At 40.5% G+C, this 11,168-nt stretch overlaps 1 protein-coding gene across 2 annotated transcripts in view; it reads right to left on the bottom strand.

The window, feature by feature from the left end:
* Positions 1-6,538, bottom strand: part of ZBTB41 (zinc finger and BTB domain containing 41) — a 72,145-nt gene extending 65,607 nt beyond the window's left edge. Inside the window, exons 1-2 of one of the 2 annotated variants that reach the window (XM_030207814.1) lie at positions 6,425-6,538; positions 3,057-4,261 (exon numbers count right to left, since the gene is read on the bottom strand). In XM_030207814.1, coding sequence (XP_030063674.1) covers positions 3,057-4,152 — 1,096 coding nt within the window. In that variant the 5' untranslated portion in view covers positions 4,153-4,261; positions 6,425-6,538. Of the gene's footprint in view, positions 1-3,056; positions 4,262-6,347 lie in introns of both variants that reach the window. The other variant, XM_030207813.1, reaches the window with a different exon arrangement.
* Between the last annotated feature and the right edge of the window lie 4,630 nt (positions 6,539-11,168).

Below are 11,168 nucleotides of genomic sequence, written 5' to 3' on the forward strand. Positions count from 1 at the left end.
CAAATCAAGAAATACAACTGGCAAAAAAACTCCAAACAGACAGGAAAAAAAATGCCTAGAGATGTAAAGATAAGTGACAAGACTTTTCAGGTATGTCAGGAAAAGGAGGAACGCTAGAAATGAAATTGTAAGACTGAAAGATGCTGAGAACTGCTATGTGAAGAGTGATGAGGAAAAAGAAGATAAGTTAAACAAATACTTGTGTTCTCCAGAATTTTCTTCTGTGAATGGAAAAGGACCTCAGTTGGATGACAAAGGTACATAGGAGTGGAGTAGATATCACACCACTCACTGAACAAAGTATTTATGTACATATTAAAAAAACAGAAAGTGGACAAAGCCGTGGGGCTGGATGAGATGCATCCCAGAGTACTGAGGGAGGTTAGAGAGGTTCTGGTGAGTCCTCTTAAAGATTTGTTTAATAGAGGTTTGAAGGCGAGAGAGATTTAATGGGATTAGAGAACAGTGGCTGCGGTCTCTCTTCACAAAAATGATGACACAGAAGAGAAAAACTACAGGCCAGGAAGCCTTACTTCAGTGGCAGTTAAAGTAATGGAGGTGCTACTAAAGGAAATGATAGTGAACTTTCTAGAATTCAATGTACTACAAGATTTTAGGCAACATGGCTTTACTAAAGGAAGAACGTGCCAAATGAATCTGATCGATTTCTTTTACTGGATGACCAGAGAACTGAATCGATATCACATGCTGTATGTAGTCTATTAGGATTTCGGCAACGTTTTTGAGACAGTTCCTCATAGGAGGCCAATAAATAAACTAAGCAGACTGAAGTTAGCACCCAAGGGGGTAAACTCAATTAGAAACTAGTTGACTGACAGATGATAGAGAACTCTGGTACATGGAATTCATGTAATGGAAAGAAAGGTGAGTAATGTAATTCTTCAGGGATCCATGCTGGAGTTGATTCTATTCAAAATCTTTGCATACGACTTTGCTGAAGGGTTAGAATAATGGAAAACTTTTACTTTTTATGGACGACACAGAAATTTGCATCAAAACAAGCTATTTTGGTGATCTTCTGAAGTACACATTGAGCTCAGGGATGGCAATACTTATGTTGGTAGGCAGCCTTTGGAATATTAAGCACTCTCTGCAAAGGTGTGATCCTTATTCTAAGAATAGCGTCAATTTGCCTCAAATGTAGGCAATAGACATGCCGAAACATGTTGGATGTATGGAAACTAATTCAAACCACCGAAGAAAAGGGCCATGACTTCAATGTGGAATATATTCTGAAATCTTTTGTTACTTGACTTTATATTATGTCTCACCAAAATGCCAGAAGTGTGTTACAAGAAAATAGAAGAATGATTTAACAGACAAAACCCTACAACTCAACCTCCCCGACAAGTCATCTGCGCAAAAATCTTCTTGTAAGAATATAGTTCCCATTTCCATGACTTTAAAATTTACCAGGAATCTTTTCATCAGATTCAGTTTGCAGATATTCATTCCTCAATCTTTAGTGTGATTGGACCAACAATTTGGAAAAACTTTTTTCATTATCTGAGATTTGAACCCTCCTATCCCAAATTTACAGCTGGTCTGAAAACTTACCTCTTTTGAAAAAACATTTGAACTAGTATTGGGGACATATACAGCCTCTGGACTGAAGTACACCACATGATGGTACTATTAACCCTATGCCTGCACTAACCTATCAAAAAATAAGAGCATAACAACATAAGCGTTGCCATACTGGGACAGACCGAAGGTCCATCGAGCCCAGCATCCTGTTTCCAATAGTGGCCAATCCAGGTTACAAGAACCTGGCAAGATCCCAAAACAGTACATTTTATGCTGCTTATCCTAGAAATAAGCAGCAGATTTTCCCCAAGTCCATTTTAATAATGGCTTATGGACTTTTCTTTTAGGAAGCTAGCCAAACCTTTTTTAAACCCCGCTAAGCTACCTGCTTTTACTACATTCTCTGGCAATGAATTCCAGAGTTTAATTACACGTTGAGTGAAGAAATATTTTCTCAGATTTGTTCTAAACTTACTACTTTGTAGCTTCACTGCGTACCCCCTAGTCCTAATATTTTTGGAAAGAGTAAACAAGTGATTCACATCCACGCATTCCATTCATTATTTTAGACCTCTATCATATCTCCCCTCAGCCATCTCTTCTCCAAGCTGGAGAGCCCTAGCCATTACAGCCTTTTCTCACAGAGAAGTCGTCCCATCCCCTTTATTATTTTCGTCGCACTTCTCCGTACCTTTTCTAATTCCACTATATCTTTTTTGAGATGCGGTGACCAGAATTGCACACAGTATTTGAGGAGCGACACAAAAGCATTGTCATGTCCTCATTTTTGTTTTCCATTCCATGGAGTTCGTTTCCTTATTTTTAATTATAAACCACATATATGGGTTCCAAGGTGCAACATATCAAGAAATAATAAACTAGAAACTTAAAGAAATGAATAAGAAATAGATATTATAATAATGCTTCTGTACAGATCCACGGTGCATATCTTTTGACTACTGTGAGCAGTTCTGGCCATCCTTCTTGAATGGAATGGCTCCTTTATGAAGAAATGCTGAATAGACTAGGGCTCTTCAGAGAAAAGATGACAGAAAGGATGTGATAGATGAGTTATGTTCGAGAGTCTCTTTTCTGTTTGGACTACAAATGAAATGGCCTTTTACAAAATTTTAAACAAACACTTCTTCAAATATAAATAAAATCAATTTTAAACATTAAAACCAGAGTTCCATGCAATGCTTTGTTTACAACTTGCACTACGAATAAGACATGAAGGTACTATCTACTCTTGTACACAATGACATGATTTTACAATGGAAATAACAACAGCTGAGCAGCATGTGGAAAATTCAAGACAAGCTGAAGTCAATTTAAGTTTTAATAAAACTGCCAAAGACAAGCACAGTCACCTTCCGCAAAATAAACATTTTTATGTTGAGATGAGATCACCTTAAACATGTATACACAGGATACTATACATTTAAGAAATGTGCAACACATAATACTATTTAATTTAACCCACTTTAAAATCATTTAGTAAGACTTACCTCTTCGATTGAATGTTTTATCGCATTTAGGGCACTTCAATATTTTTTTGCTACTGCTTTGCACAATCACGGGGGCTAACCCTTCTGGAAAGTGTTGTGCGGAATCTAAGTTCTCATTTACTTCATTACTTTGTTCTTTATCACTTTGCTCTTCAGCCTGTGTGTCATCTCCAGAAGTCTCCTCATCTGCATTAAACTCACTACCAGTATCTTCATTGTCAATTTTATCAGACCCATCCTTGTAGGATTCAATTTTATCCATGCTGTTAGAAGAGTCAGCATCAATTTCATCATCACTGTTCTCAAATTTAACAGGGCCCTTACGATTTCGTGTTGATCGTCTCATTGAAAACTCTGTTTCGTCAAGGATGTTTAGTTTATGTTTTTTGCCTAGTTGAAATGATTTGTGAGCTTTAGCCAGGTGGTTTTCCAATGACTTCTTATAACAGAAATTCCGAGTGCACAAGGTACACCGATGGCTACTTGGCAGTTTACTGGCACAATCGTTAATCTCTGCTGGTGAGGTGGATTCCGTTACAATGGACTGTATATCACTGCAAATACTTTCATTAGCTAGTAATTTAACAGCATCAATAATATCTAAAAATTTTGCTGCTTCCAAGATTGAGGGGATCTCATTTTCATATACAAAAAATTCAGAAGTATACAGAAAGTCAAGCAAATGCTGGAAGACAGAATGGGTGACATGATCCAAAGTGACAATATCCGTGTTAGGGTTTTTGCTCAAACAAGCATTGAAGTAGCTACTGCCAACTGCAACCACCACTTTATGAGCACTAAATGTTTTTCCTTCTACTTTAATAACCAGATCACAGAAAGATGGCACTTTCAGTCGATCGTCATTTAAATATTTAAGTAAATTTCTGTTGTACTGCCAAGAACTTAGAAGTTTCCTTTGATCTGGGGATGGGGATAATTCTTGAGTGCATTCACGTATGTCTGGAGTAACTTCCTTCAGAAGATGAGTGGTAGACACATTTTTACAGTCCACTGCGAAGATACCTCCTGATGAACTTTTTCCATTGCCTGGAACTGTCTTGTCATTAACATTCTGCTTTATCTTTCTTTTCTTCATTGCAATATTGTAATGTAAGAACTATGAACTTCATATGGTTTTAAAAAGGCTAACGATTAAAAAGGCCTGGGCTAGATACTTCTGATGATAAGCCCCAAGTTTTCATATCCTACAGAAAAAAACATAAGCAGTTACATTTTAGCTCCTTACCACATACCAATTACATTTATGAAACATACACTAGAAATACAAAATAAAACAAAAGCTATAAGGCGTGAAATTACTGATCACCATCTTTTGAAAAAGCAGAAAAATGAAAGGACTGCTTTACTGGTGACAGTTTTAAACTCAACTATATTCCTGCCCTGTGAATATCTCACCAGGAGGTAACAACTTTATCCCCCTGTTTACAATGGGCTGTGTCGGCACTGTCATGTGGCTTTGTAAACAGTAGGATTAAGTAGTACTTATCTCTGAATTTCTGTGCTGCTGAAATCAGCTTATCTATCAGAACTATTGTTTTGATTAGTTTTGAAAAAAACTAGCAGTCAGCCCAGCACCTAAATTTGAAATATGGCAGTAAATGTTGTCTCCCTACATTCCTCCCCAGGAACTCCGTTCACTGGGTAAATCTCTCTTATCTGCATCCTTCTCCACCATCGCTAACCCCAGACTCCGTTCCTTTTATCTTGCTGCACTATATGCCTGGAATAGACTTCCTGAGCCAGTACGTCAAGCTCCATCTCTGGCCGTCTTCAAATCTAAGCAAAAGGCCCACCTTTTTGATGCTGCTTTTAACTCCTAACCCTTATTCACTTGTTCAGAACCCTTATTTTATCATCCTCACTTTAATATTCCCTTATCTCTTGTTTGTCTGACCTAATTAGATTGTAAGCTCTGTCGAGCAGGGACTGTCTCTTCATGTTCAAGTGTACAGCGCTGTGTACGTCTAGTAGCGCTATAGAAATGATAATTAGTAGTAGTAGTACTAGAAATATGGCAGTAAATGTTGTTTTAAAGTCTGTATGTATTATCTCCTGAAGATGTAACTAGATAAAGACATGCTACAAGAAAAAATAGATCTTTGAGGTAGTACTTTAAAGGATAAAAGGAAAAGAGAAGAAACATTTGGGTGAAATTCTCAGTTTTGACCCATACATACTAGACACCAGTATTGCTTAAACATGGCCTATGATTCCCCCATCTTACTAAAACAATAAAGAATCTTTCTGGGGTGTTTGTTTTCTTTAAAAAAAAACATGGAGGGGCATTTTCAATATGACATCTAAATTCGACTTTTGGATGTTTTGCTCAAAATGTCCTGAATCCGAATAGACAGACACAAAAGAGAGGGTAAAACAGCATACAAAATAATACAGAAACAAAAAAGCAACATTGGGCCTTCAGGATTCAGATGATCAAAGTCTCTTGTTTATTAATTGACGGATAGACCCGACACGGGCTGCGTTTCGGCACACTGGCGCCTGCCTCAGGGGTCAGCTAATCCTGATCAAAAATTGTAGGTGGTACTGTCACAGTGTAGCACCTTTGATATGGAATAGTCTCAATTGCTCCAAGCGCGTAATCAGCATGGGAAACGCTGTCAGTCTGAATCTGAATAGCACATATAGCCATTTTTGAAACATCAAAATGTCTTTTTTCCCCAAAAAATGGCCACTTGCTAGATGTTTTTTGTGCTCTGTGTGTTTATCTTTTTAGTCCATTTTTGAAAAAAAAAAAAAAAATCGAAGTGAAAAACGCACAAAATCAGGCCATTGAGGTGTAGGGTGAGACAAAGTATACCAATGTTAAATCATGAAGAAGTGGAACCTGTGCAGCGTGCAAAATTCAACCTTTTAGGGCAGACCGTACAGGTCTTTATCTGCCAACATTTACTATGCTACCATATAAATTCTGGGAGCATAGGATGAGGGACACAGAGAGCAGGTGCTAGAAACAGGTGGAGGGATATTTTAAGTATGCAAATGAGGGTGCAACAACAAATGCAATCTCAAAACAAACTTGACTTTTTTGTGTTGCATTATGACCTGTTCCCTTCCTTTCCCAACCAGAGGGACAAGCATCCAGATATGCATATTTGTAGACCACTGGATTATAGCATTACTTGATGTCATAAAACTGGTTTTGTTTTATAATACAGGATTTTGTTAGAATATGGAAAAGAGCAATAAGATAAAGATCTCATTAACATGAAAACAAATGTGAGGAAACAACGTACTTTTTTTTTTTCTTACCTCAGCGCAGATGGATGCTGTTAGCATGCTGGTCATTTCAGCAAAAACAGCAGTTAAAGCAAATCTCAGCTGCCTACCTTTCTTTCCTTCCTTTTCCTGTAGTACCTGCGACTGCGAGAACCAGAACAGGGACTGGCTGCTGGCTATCTGCACCAAACCTAAGCAGGAAGGGTTATCCTGCCTTGGAGAGCTGGTGGTGGTGTCACTGAATAACAAACCAAGCCGGAACCAGAAACAAGAACGTTAGTTCCCTGCTAAAGGGGAGGGGACACCTTTAAAACGAACGCCACTAGAGGAAGAAGTAAACAAAAAAAAATCAAGAAGGTTTCAAGAGGGGCGTGTGACTCAAATTGGCAGTGACTGTGTCTGTGTGTGATAGAGGGGGGAGTTAAAAGTCCAAAGGGCAAAAGAATTGTGATCAGAGAGTGTGGGAAGAAGATTGTCAGGCTAATGTAAGCCCGGAGAAAAGTTGAAAGGTAGCACAAAGAAGCTACAGGAGAAAAACAATTTCTTGTGTACCGTATTTCCCAGTGAAATCGAGTATAGACGATGTGTATAATCCTCGGTGCTGGGGACACTAGTTCAAAATCGGGGATAATCCCCGATAAATCACTGAAGTCTGGTGATCATAGAGTGCAAAGCAGAGGTGGAACACACAGATAAGACAGAATAACATGAGTTAGATAGAAAATAAGGGTGACTTATGTAAGGAAGGATTGCAACCGGATTTAGAAAAGGTATGTGAATGTGTACACAGCTAGAGTGCTAGTGTGTAAGTAAGATCTGATACAGTATGGGCAGCTAGTGTTAGTCCCTCTATCTGTAACTAGCTAGTTGCTTATTCCATTAAAAGCTTGGGAAGAGAGCCAGGCTTTCACCAAGTTACTGAAATATAATCTTGGATTAAGTGAAGTCTTTTTGGATGTGTCTTCCAGAGCCTGGAGACTACTCTGCAAAAAGCTCCTTGGCGGGTATCACATAGGCATTTTTGATATGACATCTAAGTTGTGCTTTGGACATTTTGCTCTAAACATCCCAAATCTGAATAGGAAATATAGCCATTTTCGAAACAGCAAAGTGAATGGGCTATGTCGGCATTGCTGCACGGCTTTGTAAAATGGGTGGTTAGTGTTACAAATGCTTAAAAAATTGGCACTTAGGGGTTGTTTATTGGATGTTTGTCCTTCATTTTATCTCAAGGAAATAATCTGAAATCCTTCATTGGCATACTACCTTTGTTAATGCTGCAACTACAGTGTCAGAACAGGTTGACATCTGGAATACACACTTAGCCAAGACCTTAAAGAAAATGGCACCACTAAAAAAGGTCCTATGCCCCATTCACAAACACTCTCCTTGGTTTTCTCCAGAACTTCGGATCCTTAAATGCGAAGGACGAAACTGGAAAGGAGATGGTGTAAATATCACCTGGATGAAGACAGGCTAAACTGTAGGAAGCACATGACAAATTACCGCCAAGCCTTAACAGCAACCAAAAAACAGTATTTCTCTCAATGCACAGGCTGCCAATTCAACCAAGCAGTTCAGTATTGTAAACACCCTACTGCAACCCCCACAACAGAACCAGCCTGCCCAGTCTAAACTGAAGTGCAGTGATTTTGCTGCGTACTTTGCCAACAAAATTAAAAGTCTTCGCCAGGATTTACCGGCAATCCCACCCAGTCCCCAACCAGTTAACCAGGGCAGTGGCGTACCTAGGATAGTTGACACCCGGGGCTGGTAATTTTTTTAACACCCCCTCCAAAATCCAGTACTAGGCATACCGAGAAAACAAAACACTCAGGACCTATAGAGCAATTCTACCATACCATAAGCAGTAATTTCTAATTTCTAAAGTGGGATGGTTTTGGGAGAGAGTGGGAGGTGCTTGTGGAGGTGGAAGGGGCAGGTTACAATGAAGTGGTTATAGGTGTCATGCATCAAGTGGTGGGGGCACTCTCTGATGCAATGGGGAGTAGGCAGCATTTGGCTGATGTGGGTGACAAAGAGGGGCATAATCAAATGGGGCACCCAGGTTTTCCTGAGGACGTCCTCGCAGGACGTCCCGGTGAGGGGCGGGGAAACCCGTATTATCAAAACAAGATGAGTGTCCATCTTTCATTTCGATAATATGGTCGGGGACGCCCAAATCTCAACATTTAGCCGACCTTAGAGATGGTGGTCCTTAGAGATGGTCGTCCCCGGTTTTTGGCGATAATGGAAACTGAGGACGCCCATCTCAGAAACGACCAAATCCAAGCCATTTGGTCGTGGGAGGAGCCAGCATTCGTAGTGCACTGGTCCCCCTCACATGCTATGACACCAACCGGGCACCCTAAGGGGTACTGCAGTGGACTTCAGAAAAAGCTCCCAGGTGCATAGCTCCCTTACCTTGTGTGCTGAGCCCCCCAACCCCCCCCCCCTGAAACCCACTCCCCACAACTGTACACAACTACCATAGCCCTTAGGGATGAAGGAGAACACCTAGATGTGGGTACAGTGGGTTTCTGGTGGGTTTTGGAGGGCTCACATTTACTAGCACAAGTGTAAGGTAGGGGGGGGGATGGGCCTGGGTCCGCCTGCCTGAAGTGCACTGCAGTAACCACTAAAACTGCTCCAGGGACCTGCATACTGCTGTCATGGAGCTGAGTATGATATTTGAGCCTGGAAAAAATATTTAAAAAAATTTTTTTAGGGTGTTAGGGGGTTACTGACCACTGGGGGAGTAAGGGGAGGTCATCCCCGATTCCCTCCGGTGATCACCTGGTCATTTAGGGCACATTTTTGTGGCTTGGTCGTAAAAAAAAAAGGACCAAGTAAAGTTGTCCAAATGTTCGTCAGGGACACCCTTCTTTTTTCCATTATCGGCCGAGGACGCCCATGTGTTAAGCACACCCCAGTCCCGCCGTCGCTATGCTTCCAACACGCCCCCGTGAACTTTATTCGTCCCCGTGACGGAAAGCAGTTGAGAACGCCCAAAATCAGCTTTCGAAGGACGCCCATCTTCCGATTTATGTTAAAAGATGGGCGCCCTTCTCTTTCGAAAATAAGCCTGATATTGTACAAATGCCTCACTTATTTTGATATGGCAATGCCCTGCCCTGCCCTGCTGGTGTGGATATGCATGTTCTCATGCTGGTGGTACTTGTTTCTCCTCCTCTGTGTCCCCATAATGTGGCTCCAGGCTCTAAGGAAGTGGTATTGTGCACTTTAGTGCAAGGTTGTGCAGAATATAGCAGGCCATGAATATCTGGCAGCCCTTTTCATGTTTATGTACTGTCATAGAATACCAGTGTGTGCTGGCATGGGCACACTTCAGATTAGGCATGACCATTTATCTCATGTCATGGCAGGTAGAAATGGGTGCCCTTACATTCACCAAGAGACACATGGCGGAGTGGAGGAGTGGCCTAGTGGTTAGAGCACTGGTCTTGCAATCCAGAGGTGGCCAGTTCAAATTCCACTGCTGCTCCTTGTGATCTTGGGCAAGTCACTTAACCCTCCATTGCCTCAGGTACAAACTTAGATTGTGAGCCCTCCTGGGACAGAGAAATATCCAGAGTACCTGAATGTAACTCACCTTGAGCTACTACTGAAAAAGCTGTGAGCAAAATCTAAATAAATTATAGAGCAGCTGCTGTCTGGATCTATCTAGGCACATGAATTGTGTCTTGAGCAGTTCAAAGGTGTGTTCAATGATGGCACTGGTCTGGTGGTGTGCTCTGTTGTAGTTTGTTAATTTGCCGTAAAAATGTGTTTTAAATCTTTTTCTTGGCTCTGGAGGAAAAGTACAGTATATTATCACGACAAATAGTAATAGTTTTTTCACATGAAGTAAAAGTCCAAACCAGCAAATCAAAGGAAGAGCAGAGTTTCGCTAAACTTCAGTGAGCTCAGGCTTCTTCCAGTCATATTGAGGAATATCCAGTAGTGATGTATGACTGGTCCAGTGACCATGACCCACACTCTGTCAATTTTCATTTAAATGAAGATTAACTTAAAAAAAAGAGACACTTTGGCTGGTGGTTGCATTATTTTACCACAATTTAGTATTGTCCATAGGGAAATTTAGGTACCCGGTCAAAATAGCCCCGATAAAAAAGCTCCCGACATAACAGCCCCCAACATAACAGCCACTGTCAAAACGGCCTGCCCACATTATAGCCCTTGACAAATTAATCCCAGACAAAAGGGCCCAATCCAGCTGCCAAGAATATGGCACTGCATTTTTTCCTAATAATCTTACCTTGCCAAACAGGATAAGGTTGGTAAGACTATGAAAATGATGACAATATTGGGGGTTTTTTTTAATTAGCATGTTGATGGAAGAATAGTTTCCTTAAAGAGTAGAACAGATCATGAATACCAGTTGGTAGCTATAGAATTTAGTTTATATATGCTTTATGCAATGCAATGCTGGTAGAAGCCTTATCAGTGAAGATTTCACTTGTAGTTTATCATCTTTTTTGAGATGTGTTATTTTTTTTCTAGGGGGCTATTTTGTCTAAGGGCTATTTTGTTAGGGGCTGATTTGTCAAGGGCTGATTTGTTACAATGCTGTTTTGTTGGGGCTATTTTGTCAGGGCTATTTGGTCAGGGTGCCTGAAATTTACCGTACAAGTTACTAACCGGTGTTACATTAGTACCACAGGTTAGTAGCTTGCAGTATTTCTTTGTGTATTACTGTAACTGGGATCATTGCATGTTCTTCACTATAGCAACACAAAGATAGTAGGCCCTACTGCTATCTTTAGAAGGACCAGTGCCTGAAACAGAAGTCCTTTCCTGGTTCCGCTCATTTGTTTCCGTACCTATTTTCCC

Source organism: Microcaecilia unicolor, chromosome 6, assembly GCF_901765095.1.
Source record: "Microcaecilia unicolor chromosome 6, aMicUni1.1, whole genome shotgun sequence".
Taxonomy (NCBI): Eukaryota; Metazoa; Chordata; class Amphibia; order Gymnophiona; family Siphonopidae; genus Microcaecilia; species Microcaecilia unicolor.